Source organism: Vollenhovia emeryi, unplaced genomic scaffold, assembly GCF_000949405.1.
Source record: "Vollenhovia emeryi isolate VEMERY1.0 unplaced genomic scaffold, V.emery_V1.0 DF939226.1, whole genome shotgun sequence".
Classification (NCBI taxonomy): domain Eukaryota; kingdom Metazoa; phylum Arthropoda; class Insecta; order Hymenoptera; family Formicidae; genus Vollenhovia; species Vollenhovia emeryi.
In genome coordinates this window covers 614,081-629,772 of record NW_011967140.1, presented here as the reverse complement: position 1 = coordinate 629,772, position 15,692 = coordinate 614,081, and the positions used below count along the sequence as shown (strand labels likewise).

At 47.7% G+C, this 15,692-nt stretch overlaps 1 protein-coding gene across 21 annotated transcripts in view; it reads left to right on the top strand.

The window, feature by feature from the left end:
- The window catches only part of LOC105560631 (microtubule-actin cross-linking factor 1), a 109,200-nt gene that overhangs the window by 67,059 nt on the left and 26,449 nt on the right, over positions 1-15,692 (top strand). For 12 of the 21 annotated variants that reach the window (XM_012009894.1, XM_012009888.1, XM_012009897.1 and 9 more), the window contains exon 1: positions 5,196-13,989. The exons of 1 other annotated variant lie outside the window; for it this stretch is intronic. In XM_012009894.1, coding sequence (XP_011865284.1) covers positions 5,260-13,989 — 8,730 coding nt within the window. In that variant the 5' untranslated portion in view covers positions 5,196-5,259. 8 more of the 21 variants (XM_012009904.1, XM_012009903.1, XM_012009907.1 and 5 more) reach the window with 1 other exon arrangement.

Sequence of the window (15,692 nt, the reverse complement as noted above, 5' to 3'; positions counted from 1 at the left end):
AGATTTTGCTTTACCAATTAAACTTGAAAATGAAGGGATCAGTGATACGCGCGACGTGTTTTAAAAATAAATTTCAAACTCCTGCTGCGACGCGAGCGTCAGTCAAGATTAATCGAGAGACAAGACCATCAGTCTTCGGTGATGTTCTTAATTCTTAACGCATCGTTCACCGCCGCGATCTAAGCTCCGCGGTGTATTTACGACCTCCAGGAGCACCCGTGTGTGACCAGAAATGTTAAACGAGCTACGACCGACTCGCGTCAGCTAGCGATCGCCGAAAATGCGAAACGCGTTCGCCCTCGAGAGTGAAATGGAGCCGCCGGTCGATTGCGCAATCGAAATTAACGACGCATCAGAATGCGGCTCGTTGAATCGAGCGAGGCCGATTTCTGACTCGCGTAAGACAGAAGGAGAGCTCCGGGGATCCTAGAACGGCCTGAACGGACTTGCCAGTTAGGCACCCACGCCACTGGACCGGTGGTGCGTCGGCGCCGCCACTCGCGTCTCCTCCGACGACCGGCGTCATCGGTGGAGAGAGAGACGAGCCGCCGCAGTGAGGGACCGTCGGTTGCACGGCTGACCGTATCGCCCGTCGAGTATGCTCGCCGGTCGTGCGAACGATTAAGAGACGTCGTCGTCGTCATCGTCGTCGTGAGCGCGATAGACCCGCGAGAGCGATTTCGCTCCGACGTGCCCCGATGAGCTATCACGATGATCGTGCGAAAGGTACGGAGGGACGGCCGCGTGTCCCGGAAACGGGATACAGCCGGTACCAGTCGGCGAAGCCGGAGGACACCGGCGAGGTGACTCCGAACGAGTGGCAAATTGCCGATTGCGAGACCATTTTATCGCCGGGGCGAGACGTCCTCGGAACACCTCGGATGACACCCATGAGGTGTCGATCGAGTCACGTGCTTGGGGGCGGGAATCGTGGAAGCTGTCCGTCGACTTTGACAAGTGGGGACCACGGCGGTACGGAAGTTCTCACGTCTGTTTTGTTATCGGAACGTCATTTAAGTGCGTTTGGACATTTTGTAATCGTTGTAAAATGTGGCGAGGTTTCAGGGCTGTTGGCTAACATATGCCAAAACTAGTCGAGACGCGTGATCGTGAGTGTTTCTTGCCTCCCGTGGTCCTCGGACGAAGTGACGGATCAGCTGCGGAGTCTCTACGACATATCTGCCTAAGACTTGACGCGTTTAAAATCGTTCTTTGTTCAATAACTCTCGTTTTTACGAGAGGATTATCGCTTCCGGAGTTCTCAAAGAGAACTTATTGTCGTTCAGCAAGTTCTTAAGCTTTTATGGAACAGCTGCAAGTTGATTGGCTACACATTTCTCGAAGCTAGAACTTGGGCCAAGTTCTAGCGTCGTGGACACAGGTCTTTACAAAAAAAAAAGAGATTACTCGCGAAGAATCCTTTGATCTTCGCGATGCTCTGGATACATCTGGCGATACTTCTTGCGGTCTTATTTGCCACTTGCGAACGCTTAGCTCGGCTATCGTCGCGTGAACTCGCATAAGTGAATATCTCGCGGCCGGCGTTTATTGTTACTACTTTATTGCTGACATGCATATTCATGGACCCACGCTACTTTATTGCAGACGACGTCTATATTCGCGCTCGGGTTTTATCGTGAAATGCAAATATACGCGCGCACACGCTTATATTATGATGAAATAAACCGGCCGAGCTATAAACTCTTATATATTCGCGGCAAATATTAACGATTGAACGGGCCGATTGACGTGTGTTTTTATTTCGAAATTAAGCGAGGAACGAAAATACCTGGGCTTAAGCTTTATTTGTTTTTCACATTTATTTGTGCATATCAATTCTTGTATATTCTTTTGCATATACGGACTGCGACGCTCGTCAAGCCTCTCGCTAGCGTTCGACTCGGTCGTGTCTGATACGCTCTTATCAGCTCGACGCTGTGCGACGCGATTAATTACGCTTCGACAAGGTAAAAACCGTCCACTCGTCGACTCCTTATCGATAGTGCGATTTTCACTGGGAATCGGTTTTCGCGATCAGAGACTTGGGCCAATATTTATAGTCAGATCTTACATTCAAGACCGGCTTGAATTTATCTAAAGATGCTGTACGGGACATTCCATTGGCTACGGAGTATCTAAAGATGATGAGACAGTCTTGAATATAAGATCTGACTATGAATACTGGTCTTAATCACAAATCTTCCCCTCAAACGTGAACTCGTGAAAAGTGAAAATTTCCATTAACAAATATTGAATAGACTGACGAAAATTTTTGCTCTTCACGAGTACACCCTAGAAAAAAGGATTCGTGATCGAGCTCCAGGACAGTTTTATGTGCAAGAACTGCAAAAATATGCATTTTCGCACGCGTTGCGCACGTAGCACTGCCTTCTGCAGTGTCATTTTTCCCAGGGTAGCTCTCGTGTCTTTAAAACCCGCTGTACTCGCCGTGTCTAATAGGGGATTCTTATTTTAACGCGTGCACAGAGCGACCCAGAAACCGGTCGGTGGATTCGAGAGAGAAGAGAGAAAGAGAGCGACGGGATCTTCTAGATTATGGAATTTATTTATTTTACTTTTGCGTATCACAAATGTGTGTGTGTCGCAACTCTTTCCCCGATAATAACCCGTTAGAAATGTTTTGATCTCCAGTCGTTTGGAACTCGAAGATTATAGTTGACGCTCTAGAGATAAAACGACCGTTTTCGTTTGATTTCCATTTATCGCGCGACATCGTAAACAATTTTAAATGACTCCCGCATTAACGGGCACGAGAAGCCACGTGTGTCAAACGAGATTGCCTAACAATAAGACGCGAAATATGTGTGTATGTTATTATCTAGCCAAGTTGAACGACTTCCCGACTACTTTTCGGATATGCAAACTGCGCGACACCGAAAGCAAGTAAATTCATTTTTCATTAACATAATTGTGCAACTGATATGTGGACGATCGATCGCCCGAAGGCCGACGGTCACATCAATCAGACGTAATTTCTTCGGTCGGTAAATTTACGATGCAGTTAAATCCGCCACGGATTGCTTCACGGTCGCTGTTAATATTTTTCGTGTGTACTTTGTTAAGTTTTATTTTTATTAGCACGGATCGCTTCATCCGTATAGAATTAATGCTGTCATCGAGGAGAAGGAAAGTTTTTTTTAACGAGCTTGGGACACGTACATTCATACAGACTGCTGTAAATTATTTTTTATTTAAGCAATATTGACACTGATTTAATCTCCGTCAATTTATTCGCGCAGTGGCGGCGACTTCGTGATATTCTTCATGGGTTTTGCAGTCAATCCGGCGATTTGTGTCAAATATTTTTATCCGCGTTTCGTGTTTGATATTGGACGTGGCTGCTCGATTATTAAAATCTCGCGTGAAAATTTATGCGCGTATAAATTGTGTATAATGTTTCCGCGCAACTGAATTATATTCCATCGGGATTTCAAGGCTCGTTCTTCGGCTTGTGTCGAGTCACACGTGTTCTTCCATGTTTTCCTGGGTTCACGAGTTGACAATGGGGACGACAGCATCCGTCTTCGCGATGACATAAGCAGGTGACGCGGACTCACGGACGCCTACGACGGTGAGGCAAGGTCGGAGTTGGACTCACGTCCAAAATTGCGCGTTTAAGCATGCGATGCCTCTCGTTCGGAATTAGGTAATTAAAGGCAAGGCGCGCGTTGTGCCGGATAAAATTTTGCGTAAGAGTGGCTTCGGCGTTCGGCGCGTGCGTGAGCAATGCTATATTTAAGAATCCCCGTCTCGGCTGAAAGATCGCGGGGCGGCACGTGGTCCAATTATACGCTGGTCTCGCCGCATGTAAACTTGTGCACCGCGGGCTGACTCATTTAAATGCACGCGAGAAGTCTCCGCGGACGATTTACAGCGTGGATGACGTGGTTAATCGGCCTTAGGTATCGAAGATCGACAGATTGACCCAGATGTACCCGGCGTTTTTAAAAGGACGGCGTCTGATAATTTACCCGAGCAGTTGTCGCGAATAGTGGATTCACTTTCGAGAATTAAATTTTGCCGCAATGGAAGTTTGATTCAAAGTAGGAACGTATCGACAATCATTATTCTTTTGTCGTGTCTTTATTGAATAAAAACTGAAATTGCACTCGCTGAAGAGTGCGACTCCGCGAATTCTAAACGTCATATTCAACGTAGAAACCAATGGATATACTCGTATAGCTAATAAATGTACGTAGAACGCATGACTAGATATGTTTCCTGCAAGTCGCAAAATGTTTACTTTCAGCGTGTTCTTCAAGAACAAAGGCCGCTGCGGACGTTCCGCACAGAGTTCAACATATATGAAAGCACTACTAGCGAGGAGCGTTACACATCCACAACTACACACTACACTCAATCGCAGTGAGTATGACTTGCGTTAGAAGTTGGGAGTCCCGCCTATCCGCGTACTAGAGAAGTACCCCCTGTCCGCTATATAATTTCCACCGATAGGTGCTTACTCTCCAATTAGGTCCATATTTAAGAAATGGGTCTAAAGCTTTGTTGCACGATACGAGGTGCGTTTCGGTCCGACGTTCACTTCTCGATGGCTCTTGCCGCAGATACACCTCCGAGAGGCATGAGTCCACCGAGACGACTTTCTCGAGCGAGACCTCGAAGCGCAATTACAACGCGGACCAGTCCGCATATTGTCCTAATGGCGAGACCGTCAGCCCGGGCGCCGTTTCCGTCGGCGCCGGTGGTACCCTGTTCAAGCGCTCGCACGAGGGTACAACGAGCTCCAGCAGGCGACATCAACAGCAGCACGAGTTCTCGTCTGTCGTGGACGGCGGGTTTAGTAGCGAGATTAGGGATCTTAGGAAGGTGTCGCGGGTCGACGACGGGGGTGTTGTCGAGGCAGAGAACGTGATTGATGTTAGGGGTATCGTAGATCCGAGCACCGGCGAGGTCCTGACCGTAGGCGAGGCGATTCGGCTCAGGATCCTCGACGTTAGGAACGGTAGGATAGCGACGTCGAGCGATGGCAGGACGAGCGTGTCGATCGAGGAGGCCGCTCGCGACGGTATCATCGACGCGGCGCTAGCCGATCGGCTGTTAGGTCCATGCGGGGTGAACGAGGAGGGCCATCGGGTGTCTCTGCTCGAGGCGATCCAGCGGGAGCTCTGCGACGCGGAACGGGCCGACATCGCGGACCGAGTTAAGGTAACGACAGCACGCCGCGACAACGGTGGCGGGAGTAATGCCGCCGCCACGGGATTTAGCGTTGTCGATGCGATGAGAGAGGGCTTGTTGGACCCGGCCACCGGGGAGGTCGTCGCCGAGAACGGCGAGCGGATCTCGATCGAGGAGGCGTACTCGCGCGGCTATCTTACTAAGGTGGATGTGACCGTTAGGGTGACTCGTAATGCCATCGCGCTCTCCGACGCAATATCGCAGGGCCTTGTGGACGATCGGACCGGCCGCGTCGTCGATAGGATCACTGGCGAGTCTTATCCGTTGGACGAGGCCGTCGACAAGGGTATTATCGATCCGAACGTGAAAGAGATCGTGGACACGAGGAGCGACAGCAAGGTGACGGTGGCTGAGGCCATGAATCGCGGTGTACTGAATGCCAAGAGTGGTAGATACATGCATGGTTTGTCAATGGAGAAGCTGCCGTTCAAGGAAGCTCGTCGTCGACAACTGATTGTCAAGCCGATGACGCTCAAGGATTGTTGCGATTTGGAAATTATCGATGACAAAGGCAAGATTGCCAGTCCGGCGCACCGTGACAAATTAACGATACTGGAGGCCATATCTCGTGGCGTTTTAGACTCTGAGACCATCAAATCCGTGGTAGATACTCGAACCGGCGAAATGATTACGTTAGCCGACGCTTTAACTAGCGGAATAATCAAAATCGATGGCACGTATCGCGATACGTTGAAGGCCGAAGAATTCCCTATCTCTCAGGCCGTCGAGAAAGGCCTGATCACGTCGGTGACCCAAAAAAGTATCTTCGATATCGATGGCTTCAAGGATCCGGTTTCTGGCGAGTACATCAGTCTGAATGCAGCGTTGCTGAAAGGCTTGATCAGTTCAAAGTCTGGCGGTACCTTCACGATCGACCTGAAAACCGGGAAGACCGTTTCGCTGAGCGAAGCAGAGGAGCAGGGTTATATCAGGCCGGAAGTGTTGGAGATGTTGAACCGTGGCATCGGCGTCACCGAGAACGGACGTGAAGTGAGCGTTCTCGAGGCCGTACTGCTCGGATTACTCGATCCGAAGTCCGGTCAATTATTGGATCCGCGTAGCAAAAGAATAGTACCTTTGGAGGAGGCGATCAAGCGAGGACTTATCACTCCTGATGGTGCCGCGCTGCTCACCAGCTTACTGAACATCGCGGTTACCACGCAGACCGTAACAAAGACCATCAAGAAATACGTGACGACTCTGCACACCGGCGAGATTGTTACGAGAGATTACAAGATCAGTTATGATGAAGCACTGCGCAGCGGTTTGATTGACGAAAGTAGAAGCGAATTTAGGGATCCCGATTCGGGAGTGACGATGTCCATCGAAGACGCCTTCGAGCAAAGCCTGCTAGGTGACGATGTTCGCCATCGCGTTGTGCATTCGCGAGAACGTACTCCAGATTCGTCGCAGACAACTTTCGAAAGCACCTTAACGGCAAATATCGACGAAGTACCTAGAAGTAGAAGAAGCGAATCACCACCTAGAGCGATTGGCACGGTTACTACTATTATTACCAAAGAGATCGCTCCGCGAGCATCGTCTACGCCGACGAAAGAGTTGTCCTCGGTTACGATGATAATCGCGCCATCAACGACTGATTCTGTTTCTTCTGTGCGAGATTCAACGGCCGAAGAAATCTCGTCATTTACAAAAGTCAGCGAATCGAAGTGGATGTCCGAGGCAGCATTGGAAACGAGTTCGTCCGAAGAAACGCATATGAGTCATAAACTTAAATCACCTTTACGTGATGAAAAACAAGGTACGGAAATAGAAGTAGTCACATCAGTTACACCAACTACGAGTCGTGCATCGGAGATAATGAAATTCATAGAAAACGAACGTATCTCCACGGATAAACGAGTGTTCGAATTACCTACGGATGGCTGGACGCTCGCCGAAGCTATCGATAGGAAACTATTTGACCCTGCTACGGGTCTTTTTATAATTCCAGGCACCGACAGATTGGTTTCCTTCGAAGAATGCATTAAATTGCAGATTATCAATTCGAATTCTGGCTTCGTTATCGATCCCAACAACGGAAGAAAGGTATCCTTGGTGCGAAGCTTGGAGAAGAATATTCTAGACTCCACAGGTCACTACTGTTATCCGCAAAAGATCTCGATGAGAGAAGCGATCGCGAACGGATTAATCATATTGGAAGGCGGCTCGAGCATGGATAGTGATAACACCAATCAGAGGCTTCTTCAGGTCACGAGGGTCTCGGGCAAGCCCGATAAAGTGGAGTTGACGCGTGTTGGCGATCCTTCTCAGCAAATGGAGATAAAGACCAGCGACGAAACGTCTATGCCGGATCCGGTGCAGGTAACTCAAGGAGTGATTTACGATCCGGGCACGGCCTTAGTGATCTCCACGAAAACTGGCAAATCCGCGAATCTCTTAGCCGCTGTTTCCGAAGGAACGATACCGTCTACAGCCGTAATCGTCAAGGATCCAACGACTGGTAAAGTCATTAGCATGACAGACGCCGTGAACCGTGGTATTCTCAATGTTAATACGCACGAATATAAAATCGACGATGGCAGGAAGATATCTCTGATCGACGCGGCAAAGTTCGGAGTGATAGCTGTTCTTGGCGCTCCCCTTGCAGCCACCGCGGCCGCCATAGAAGCGGTACAGAGAACGATGGTGAAAGATCCAGTAACTGGTAAGAAAGTGCCGAGAGAAGTTGCCATTGAACGTGGCATCATTCCAATGGACGACAATGCAACCTCGCCGATTATTGAATCCGCAAGTGGTACACCCGATGAGAATGAAAAAGTTATCGCGAAACATATCGTACACGATGAACCTGGAAAGGTTCGTGTATCGAAGGAGGACGCTAAGAGTGCAACTTCAAAACCTGCCAGTGATGTTCCGGATGGTGAAAATTTGGGCACGAAGACCAGAGCGCGAGTGACTGTCGAGCCGAGATATCAAGTTACGATTGGTAAAGCGAGAACGTTATCGCAGAGTCCCGAACGAGAAGCGAGACCTATCGTTCTGCAGAAAATGCGAAAGAGGATAGTAAATGTCGAGGAGGCATTGCAGAGCGGTCTCATCGATGTGGAAACAGCGGACACCTTCGCGAAGAAGATGCGCAACGAAAAAGGGGAGCCGATTACTCTTTCGGAGGCAATCCGCGACGACCAGATAGACGCTAATCAGGGACAGATCGTGGATCCACAAAGAGGTGACGTGCTTAGCATCAAGCAGGCTATCGATCGGGGAATTCTGGATCCAGAGAGCGTGCAGGTATTGGTGCCTTTGGCGAAAAGTTTGTCTGTACACAGCTTGTACAAGCAAGGCTTGCTAGATCCTTTGGAAGGTAAAATCGTTCATCCAGAAACAGGCGCGCATCTCACCCTCAACGAGGCTATAGTGTGCGAGATAGTGGATCCCCTGTCTAACGTAATGTTCACCGTTGACGGTCGTTCCGAAACGTTGCAGTCTGCCATTGCGAACGACACAATCGATGCGGAAAGATTGTTGGTCAAGACGCAAGGAGGTAGCGTGAGTCTAGTCAAGGCGATAGAGAACAAAGTTCTCGAGTTAAAAGAACCGGCTAAATCTTTTAATTTACCACCGGCAGGAATGACGTTCCCCGTTGCGCTAAAACGTGGATTGATTGACATTAGCAAGAAAGAAATACGTCATCCGATTACCGGGGAACACTTGCCACTGGAGGATGCTATAAAGGATGATTTTATTATGGCATTGCCGTATCCAGTGGCTCCAGACAGTATTGAAATAACGAAAGCTTTAGAATCGGGATTGATCGACAGAGACAACGCTGTATTCTTCCATCCTACTACGGGAACTCCAATTCCAATTGTTGCGGCTGTCGAATCCGGCCTGCTCATCATCAAACAGCCGGCTCGTGGTGAAAACACAGCTGCCATTACCGAGACGATTACATCGTATCACACTATCACCACCAAGACCGTTGAACTTTTGCCAGGTTATGCATTGAAGAGCGCGATGGAAGTACAGGATATCAATACCGGTAATGTTATCACCATCGAAGAGGCCCGACAAAGAGGTATTATCAAGGATGAGTCTGAAACCAAGCAGGAATTCACGACGAAAGACATCAAGATGTCCTTCGATCACGCGGTGGAGAAAGGATTGGTAGATATGAAGAAGGGCATTTACACTGATCCTTGTACTGGTACCACAATGCCTATCGCTAAGGCCGTCGAGGAAGGAATCCTCGATACTTCATCTAGCATGAGTGAATCTGGAACGCCCAGGAAATCGTCCAACAACAGTCTAACCGTGTTAGAGGCGGTTGAGCAAATTTACGACGAAGAAACTGGGACTTTCAAAGATCCCGAGACGAACGAATCTTACAACTTGACGGAAGCGATGAAAGTGGGCCTAATCGAACCCGATTCCGTGCTTTACAACGTGAAAACCAAAGAATCTATCACCACCAGGGAGGCAGTTGAGAAAGGTTTGCTCGATCCCGTCACTGGAAAAATGAAGACCATGCGGGATCAAAGGAATCGTCCGATCAGCATAGCGGAAGCTACGAAACTGGGTCTTCTGGCAGTCGTCGCAGCACCAGTCTTAGCTGGTAAAGCAATTGTCGATGCAATTTCGAATCGCAAATCTAAAGAGACAAAGAAGGAATCGAGTCCGCCTTCAACTATTATTTCAAGTCAAATTATTCAGAGATCTCGCGCCGATTCTCACGAGATTGAAAGCACAATGGAAACGCAAAAACGAGTGCTTTTAGATGCAAAAATGATCGAAGATATCCAAATTACAGAGACAGAAATGGAGGATAACGGTGAATTGCAACAAGTTATGGACGAAGAAACGCCGAGGCATATTTCGGTAATGATTACAAGAGAATTAACGCCTCAAGTTCTTGCGGAACTCGGATTGTTCGATCCTGTAAGAGAAAAATTCTTGGATCCGGAAACGGGTAACGTCACATCCTTCAACGATCTGGTCCTGAATCTAAAGGTTTTCGATCCCGATCGGGTACTCGTCAAGGATCTGTCTTCCAAGACGGACTTGTACGTGACACTGCGCGAGGCAATCAGCCGGCCTCTTGTAGACAGAAACGTCGCTTACATGGTCGATCCGAAGACCGGTAAGAAGATACCGTTCTTCGAGGCGGTGAGCTTGGAATGGATCAAGGAGGAACCAGAGGACGAAACAGAGAGAGAACAGCTCGCAGAATTTCAGCCCCTAGGCTTGCAAGAAGCTATCGACATTGGCGTATGTAATCCCACCACAGGAACGATTCGAGATCCGAAAACGGGACAAGCGTTGTCTATGAACGAAGCTATCGATGCGGGACTCATCGACGCTGACATGCTCGGCGTGAGAAATCCGATCACCGACGAGATCGTGCCGTTTTCCGAGGCGCTGGAGACCGGCATCGTGGATCTTCGCAAGGACGTTGTCATCAATGCAGAAACAAGAACGGAAATCGATATCACGACCGCGTTCCTACAAGGTCTGATCATGCCCATTTCTCGTAAGCCGATCTCGTTGGAAGCTATTATTAGGCAAGGTCACTATGATGCCGAGACGGGAAAAATACAAGATCCTCTGACAAAACAATCGATCGATGTCGAGGAGGGTGTTCGTAGAAGCGTCGTCGATGCGTTTATCACCGAGATCGGAGACACGAAAGCCGGCTCGTCCGTCTCGTTGGACGACGCGCTGACGATGAACTTGTTGATTCCCAGTACAGGACGTTTGCGTGACACGAAAGCCGGAGAGCTTTTATCTTTAGACATCGCGCTTGATAAAGGTTTGATTATCACAACACCGTTCGTGCCTTCGCTGATCGACGCGATTGTCCAAGAATACTATTCACCGAAGACTGGCCTCGTTCTGAATCCTATGACGGGTGAAAATTTAACGGTGAAAAAGGCATTAGCCATTGGTTACGTTAACGGCTCTACTACAGTGGTAAAAGACGATAGAAAGGATAGAGTTGTTCCCCTCAACGAGGCAGAGGGAAGTAAGCTGATAGATCTAGTAAGAGGAACATTAACCTATCCGCATTCCATGACATTGGACGTCGCTTTTGAGAAGGGATACATCTTGAGTACCATAAAACCGTGGACGCTACAAGAAGCTTTAGCTCTTCAAATTTACGATCAGAGATCCGGCACTTTTAATATCGATGGCAATAATTGTACTTTAGAGGAAGCAATCGAGAAAGGCTTTATTAGCAGGGACAGTCCATCGATTAAAGACCCGAGGAACAACGATATTATATCTCTGGGCGATGCTATTAAGCATGGTTTTATTAACGCGAAGACCAGTACGGCAGTGGATCCGTGTACCAGTGCGCCCCTTTCATTAACCGATGCGTTGGATCGCGGCTTTATAGTGCCAGCAAAACGCAAGATATCCCTACCGGACGCCGTCTTCAAAGGCTTGTACGATCCGAAGACCGGACAATTTACAGTACCTGACACTCAAGAGAAGCTTCCTACTGATCGCGCGATTAAGATGGGCGTTATAGACGCCACAACCGCGATTGTACGAGATCCTAACGGTGATGTGATGACGTTCAACAAGGCTATTAAGACCTCCATAGTCGATCCCAAATCTGGGACAGTTAGTCATGCCAGAGGACCGCCTATAGATTTCCAGGAAGCACTGGAGCGTGGCTTGCTCCTCGAAACAAGAAGACCCATGAGCTTCAGCGAGGCAATTTCAAAGGGTATTCTCGATGAGAGGAGCAACAAATTTTTAGATCCGCAGACGGGCATTTATCTAACAGTACTGGAAGCCATTCAAAAGAATCTAATAGATGCTGACTCTGTTACCGTCAAGGATACGAGGTCCAGCATCTGGAAAACAATGACGCTAATGGAATCTATACAATCGGACTACATGGACGGCACTACTGGCTATCTCAAAGATCCGAGCAAAGGTAACAGGAACGTATCTCTGAGGGACGCCTTCGAATCTGGCCTCATTGTCGACAGTAGAGCTGCCGTGTCTTTACAGCGCGCCATCCACCAAGGTTTGTACGATGACAATACGGGCAAGATTATTGATCCCAGTACAGGCAGAGCTGTGACATTGCATGAAGCGATGAGAAAGTGCATAATCAGTCCCACATTGCCTTGCTATTGGGACAAACGTGGCGAACGTTTGTTGTCATTGGCCGAGACATGTCGTGCTGGCGTAATCGACAGGCGCACCGGTATGTTCAAGGAACCGGGCGCCAGTGGCTCGGTCTCGCTGTCAGTCGCGTTGCAACTCGGTCTTATTGTCGACATAGAGAGCATGGGATTCGGCCTATACGAGGCGATATTGATGAACATGTATGACGTCTCGTCGGGCAAATTCGTACATCCGACCAGCAATCGCAAACTGACGCTAGCCGAGGCATGTCAAGTGGATCTAATAAACCCCCTAACGTCGATCGTTAAATGCACTAGGTCTAACAGATATATCCCGTTGGCTGAAGCGATTTCCTCGGGCATCGTCGATGACATTCGTGGCATGTATGTCATTCGCGAGCTCGACAAAGCGATTAATCTCCAAGAAGCGGCGAAGAAGGGCTTCATCGTCACGTCAAAGACACCCCTATCGATCGAGGAGACGGTCAAATGCCGCCTTTACCGTGGCGACAGTGGCAAATTCGCAAGTCCTGTTGTTAACGAGTATCACGACCTACTTCAGGCGATCAACTGCGGTCTCATAGATCCTGATACTACCGCCTTGAAGGATGCAACGACCGGACAGATCAAGTCGCTATTAACGGGTATCGAGGACGGGACGGTCGATGTGTCGCGGGGAAGAATATTAGACCCCAAGACAACGCGTGCTTTTAATATCGATATAGCTTTGGAAAGAGGTCTGTTGGTCACGATCGACAAACCTCTGGCTCAACAAATAGCACATAGATCACCCTTAGAAGCCCCCAAAGTCGGACTTGGCGACAGAAACGTGAAAGAATGCACTCTAGAAGAAGCGATCAACTACCAGCTGATTGATCCTAACACGTCAGTCGTGAAAGACCCTAGAAACGGTCGGTTCGTGACGACGGTGAGAGCGATCGCGGACGGTATCGTAGATCCTTCCGTCAGAGGTATTATTGAATTGAACGGCGGAAGCAAAAGGGAACCGCGTTTCGTGCGTTTCGGCGACGTTACCGTATTTATTAGGAAACCACTCACTTTCGAAGAGGCGGTCGAGAAAGAGTATCTGTCGCTAGAATCAGGTAAATTCACGGATCCGATTTCGAACGAACAATTGACACTCAAGGAAGCGGTCGGTCTCGGTATCGTAGACTCGGACTCGGCGTTGATTAAAGACTCGCAAAAGAAGAAGCTGGTAAAATTGCCGGAGGCGTTCCGCAAGGGCATGATGGACGCGGAAAAGGGCAATGTGCTGGACACGGCCACGTCCAAGTTGTACAGTTTGTCCAAGGCCCTGGAAATCGGCCTGTTGATCACCCCGAGAAACGGCGTTTCGTTCATCGAAGCGTTGCAGTTCGGTCTTTACAATCCCACCACGGGCGGCTTTCACGATCCCTTCGTTGTCACTTCTGTGTTGGACCGTAGACGCCTCACGCTGGCGGACGCAATCGAGTCGGGTCTGATCGATCCATCCACCACAGTGATCAAAGATCCGTTCACGGGTAATATCGCGAGTCTGTTAGAGGCAGTGAATAGCGGGAAGGTAGATTCCGTAGGAGGCAGATTAGTCGAGGACACAGACGGCAAGAGTATCGACTTCGTGAAGGCCTTGGAGCGGGGTTATATACTCGCCGCTGAAGCCAGGGTAAGTAGGATCAGCCAGAAAGATGCCTTTTACACAACCCCGCGACTCCCGCACCGATTGACTCTTCTTTATCCTCCGTTCGTTTTTTCCCCCTTGCTGTTTGGGTTTCTCCAATTTATCTCACACTCGAGTTTACGTTTGCTACTGTTTTCCACTCACGATTCTTTAACAGCTTCTTTCGAGAGGATGTGATTATCATTACGCTACCACACGTATCGACATTACGTTTTACTGTCGTGCGAGTATCTTTCCGTCACATTTCGCCTTGCCTTGGGTCTGTTGTGAATTTTTATGCCATTGTCATTCGCGAGGAAAGCCGCTTGTTGGCATGATGGTCCCGTACGGATCTCTAAGTCTTCGTTTTTGACTCGCATGACATTTTTTATCTCGAACGACAATTAAGAGGAAATAATACGCGCAATGTGCATGGCATAATTTAAAATGTGCAGGGCATAAATTAAAATCGTTCTCGCTCTGATCTTGTCTCTATCTTCCTCTACTTCATAGAGGAATCATCCCCGTGCTTCCTTTTATCGGAATGCTCGCTTCAAACGGTTTGTCTCAAACTATCCTCATCATATAATACATCATACCTTCGTGCTTACCTTCCTTCATCACCTTAATGTGGGTTCAGTAAAGGCCGGCCATCGTCATGAACAACACTAATCGGACACCGCGTACGTTTCTTCGGGCTCTTCATTTATGCAATTGGCGATCTGCAGACCATCGGACAATATCGAACATCGCATCATGAACAATACCTCCACCACGAATATCATTAATCCCAAGCCAAGTTTTGTCGCATCAACAACGCTAATCCCTTTTTAATAAATTAAGTAGCATTAATCTATAATTTTATCGTTAATCTATAATTTTACCATTAATCTAATAATTTTAACTCGCTTATCTTATTTTTCGTGATGAAATTTCCATTGTCTTACGTACAGCGCAATTCAAAGTTACGTCTACATAATTTTATTTCAAAAACACTCGTGAGAAAATACAACAATTTTTCAATATCCTGGATCACATGTTGGATCACTCGATCCATTCATGGGACGCTAATGATTTTCTTTGGTTGGAAAAAAAAGTATAAATCATTCACTGAGCATACTAATGTGTACGGCATGCATGTACAGAGTAAAAAATTGCAAATTGGCATTTTTCTCCATTTTTCATTCAAAATTAATGCTTATACGAGAAGAAGAAGGATTTGGCTGAAAGGACATGCAACCATAATCACGTCGTTGCTCTCTGCCTTTCATCATCCTTCAGCATTAGCTTAATCGGGATGTAAGTGACAGACGATTGTGGCAATTAAATTAAAGGCATTGGTGAATAGAAAATTAAATTCAGTAATAATCAAGTGTCCTCATAATACGCAAAAGAAGATTGCATTAAAATATATAAGATAATAGTAGATGGTAGAATATTTTTTTTAACGTAATGTTAAGTAACGTGAAATGCTTGACGGTAATCAAGACCAACGCAATAATTATAAGCACCGCATTAGCACTTCTTGATGTATTGCTCAATAATTAAAAAAAAATTTGTTATAATAACGGATAGCTCTTGAAGTCTCAGTTGGTTTTTTTTACTGATCCGTGCGAGATATTCGTACGATTAACACATTACGATGCAATTAACAAGTGTATAATATATCTTGTCTTAATTTTGTCAAATTACTTATTAATATGCGTTTA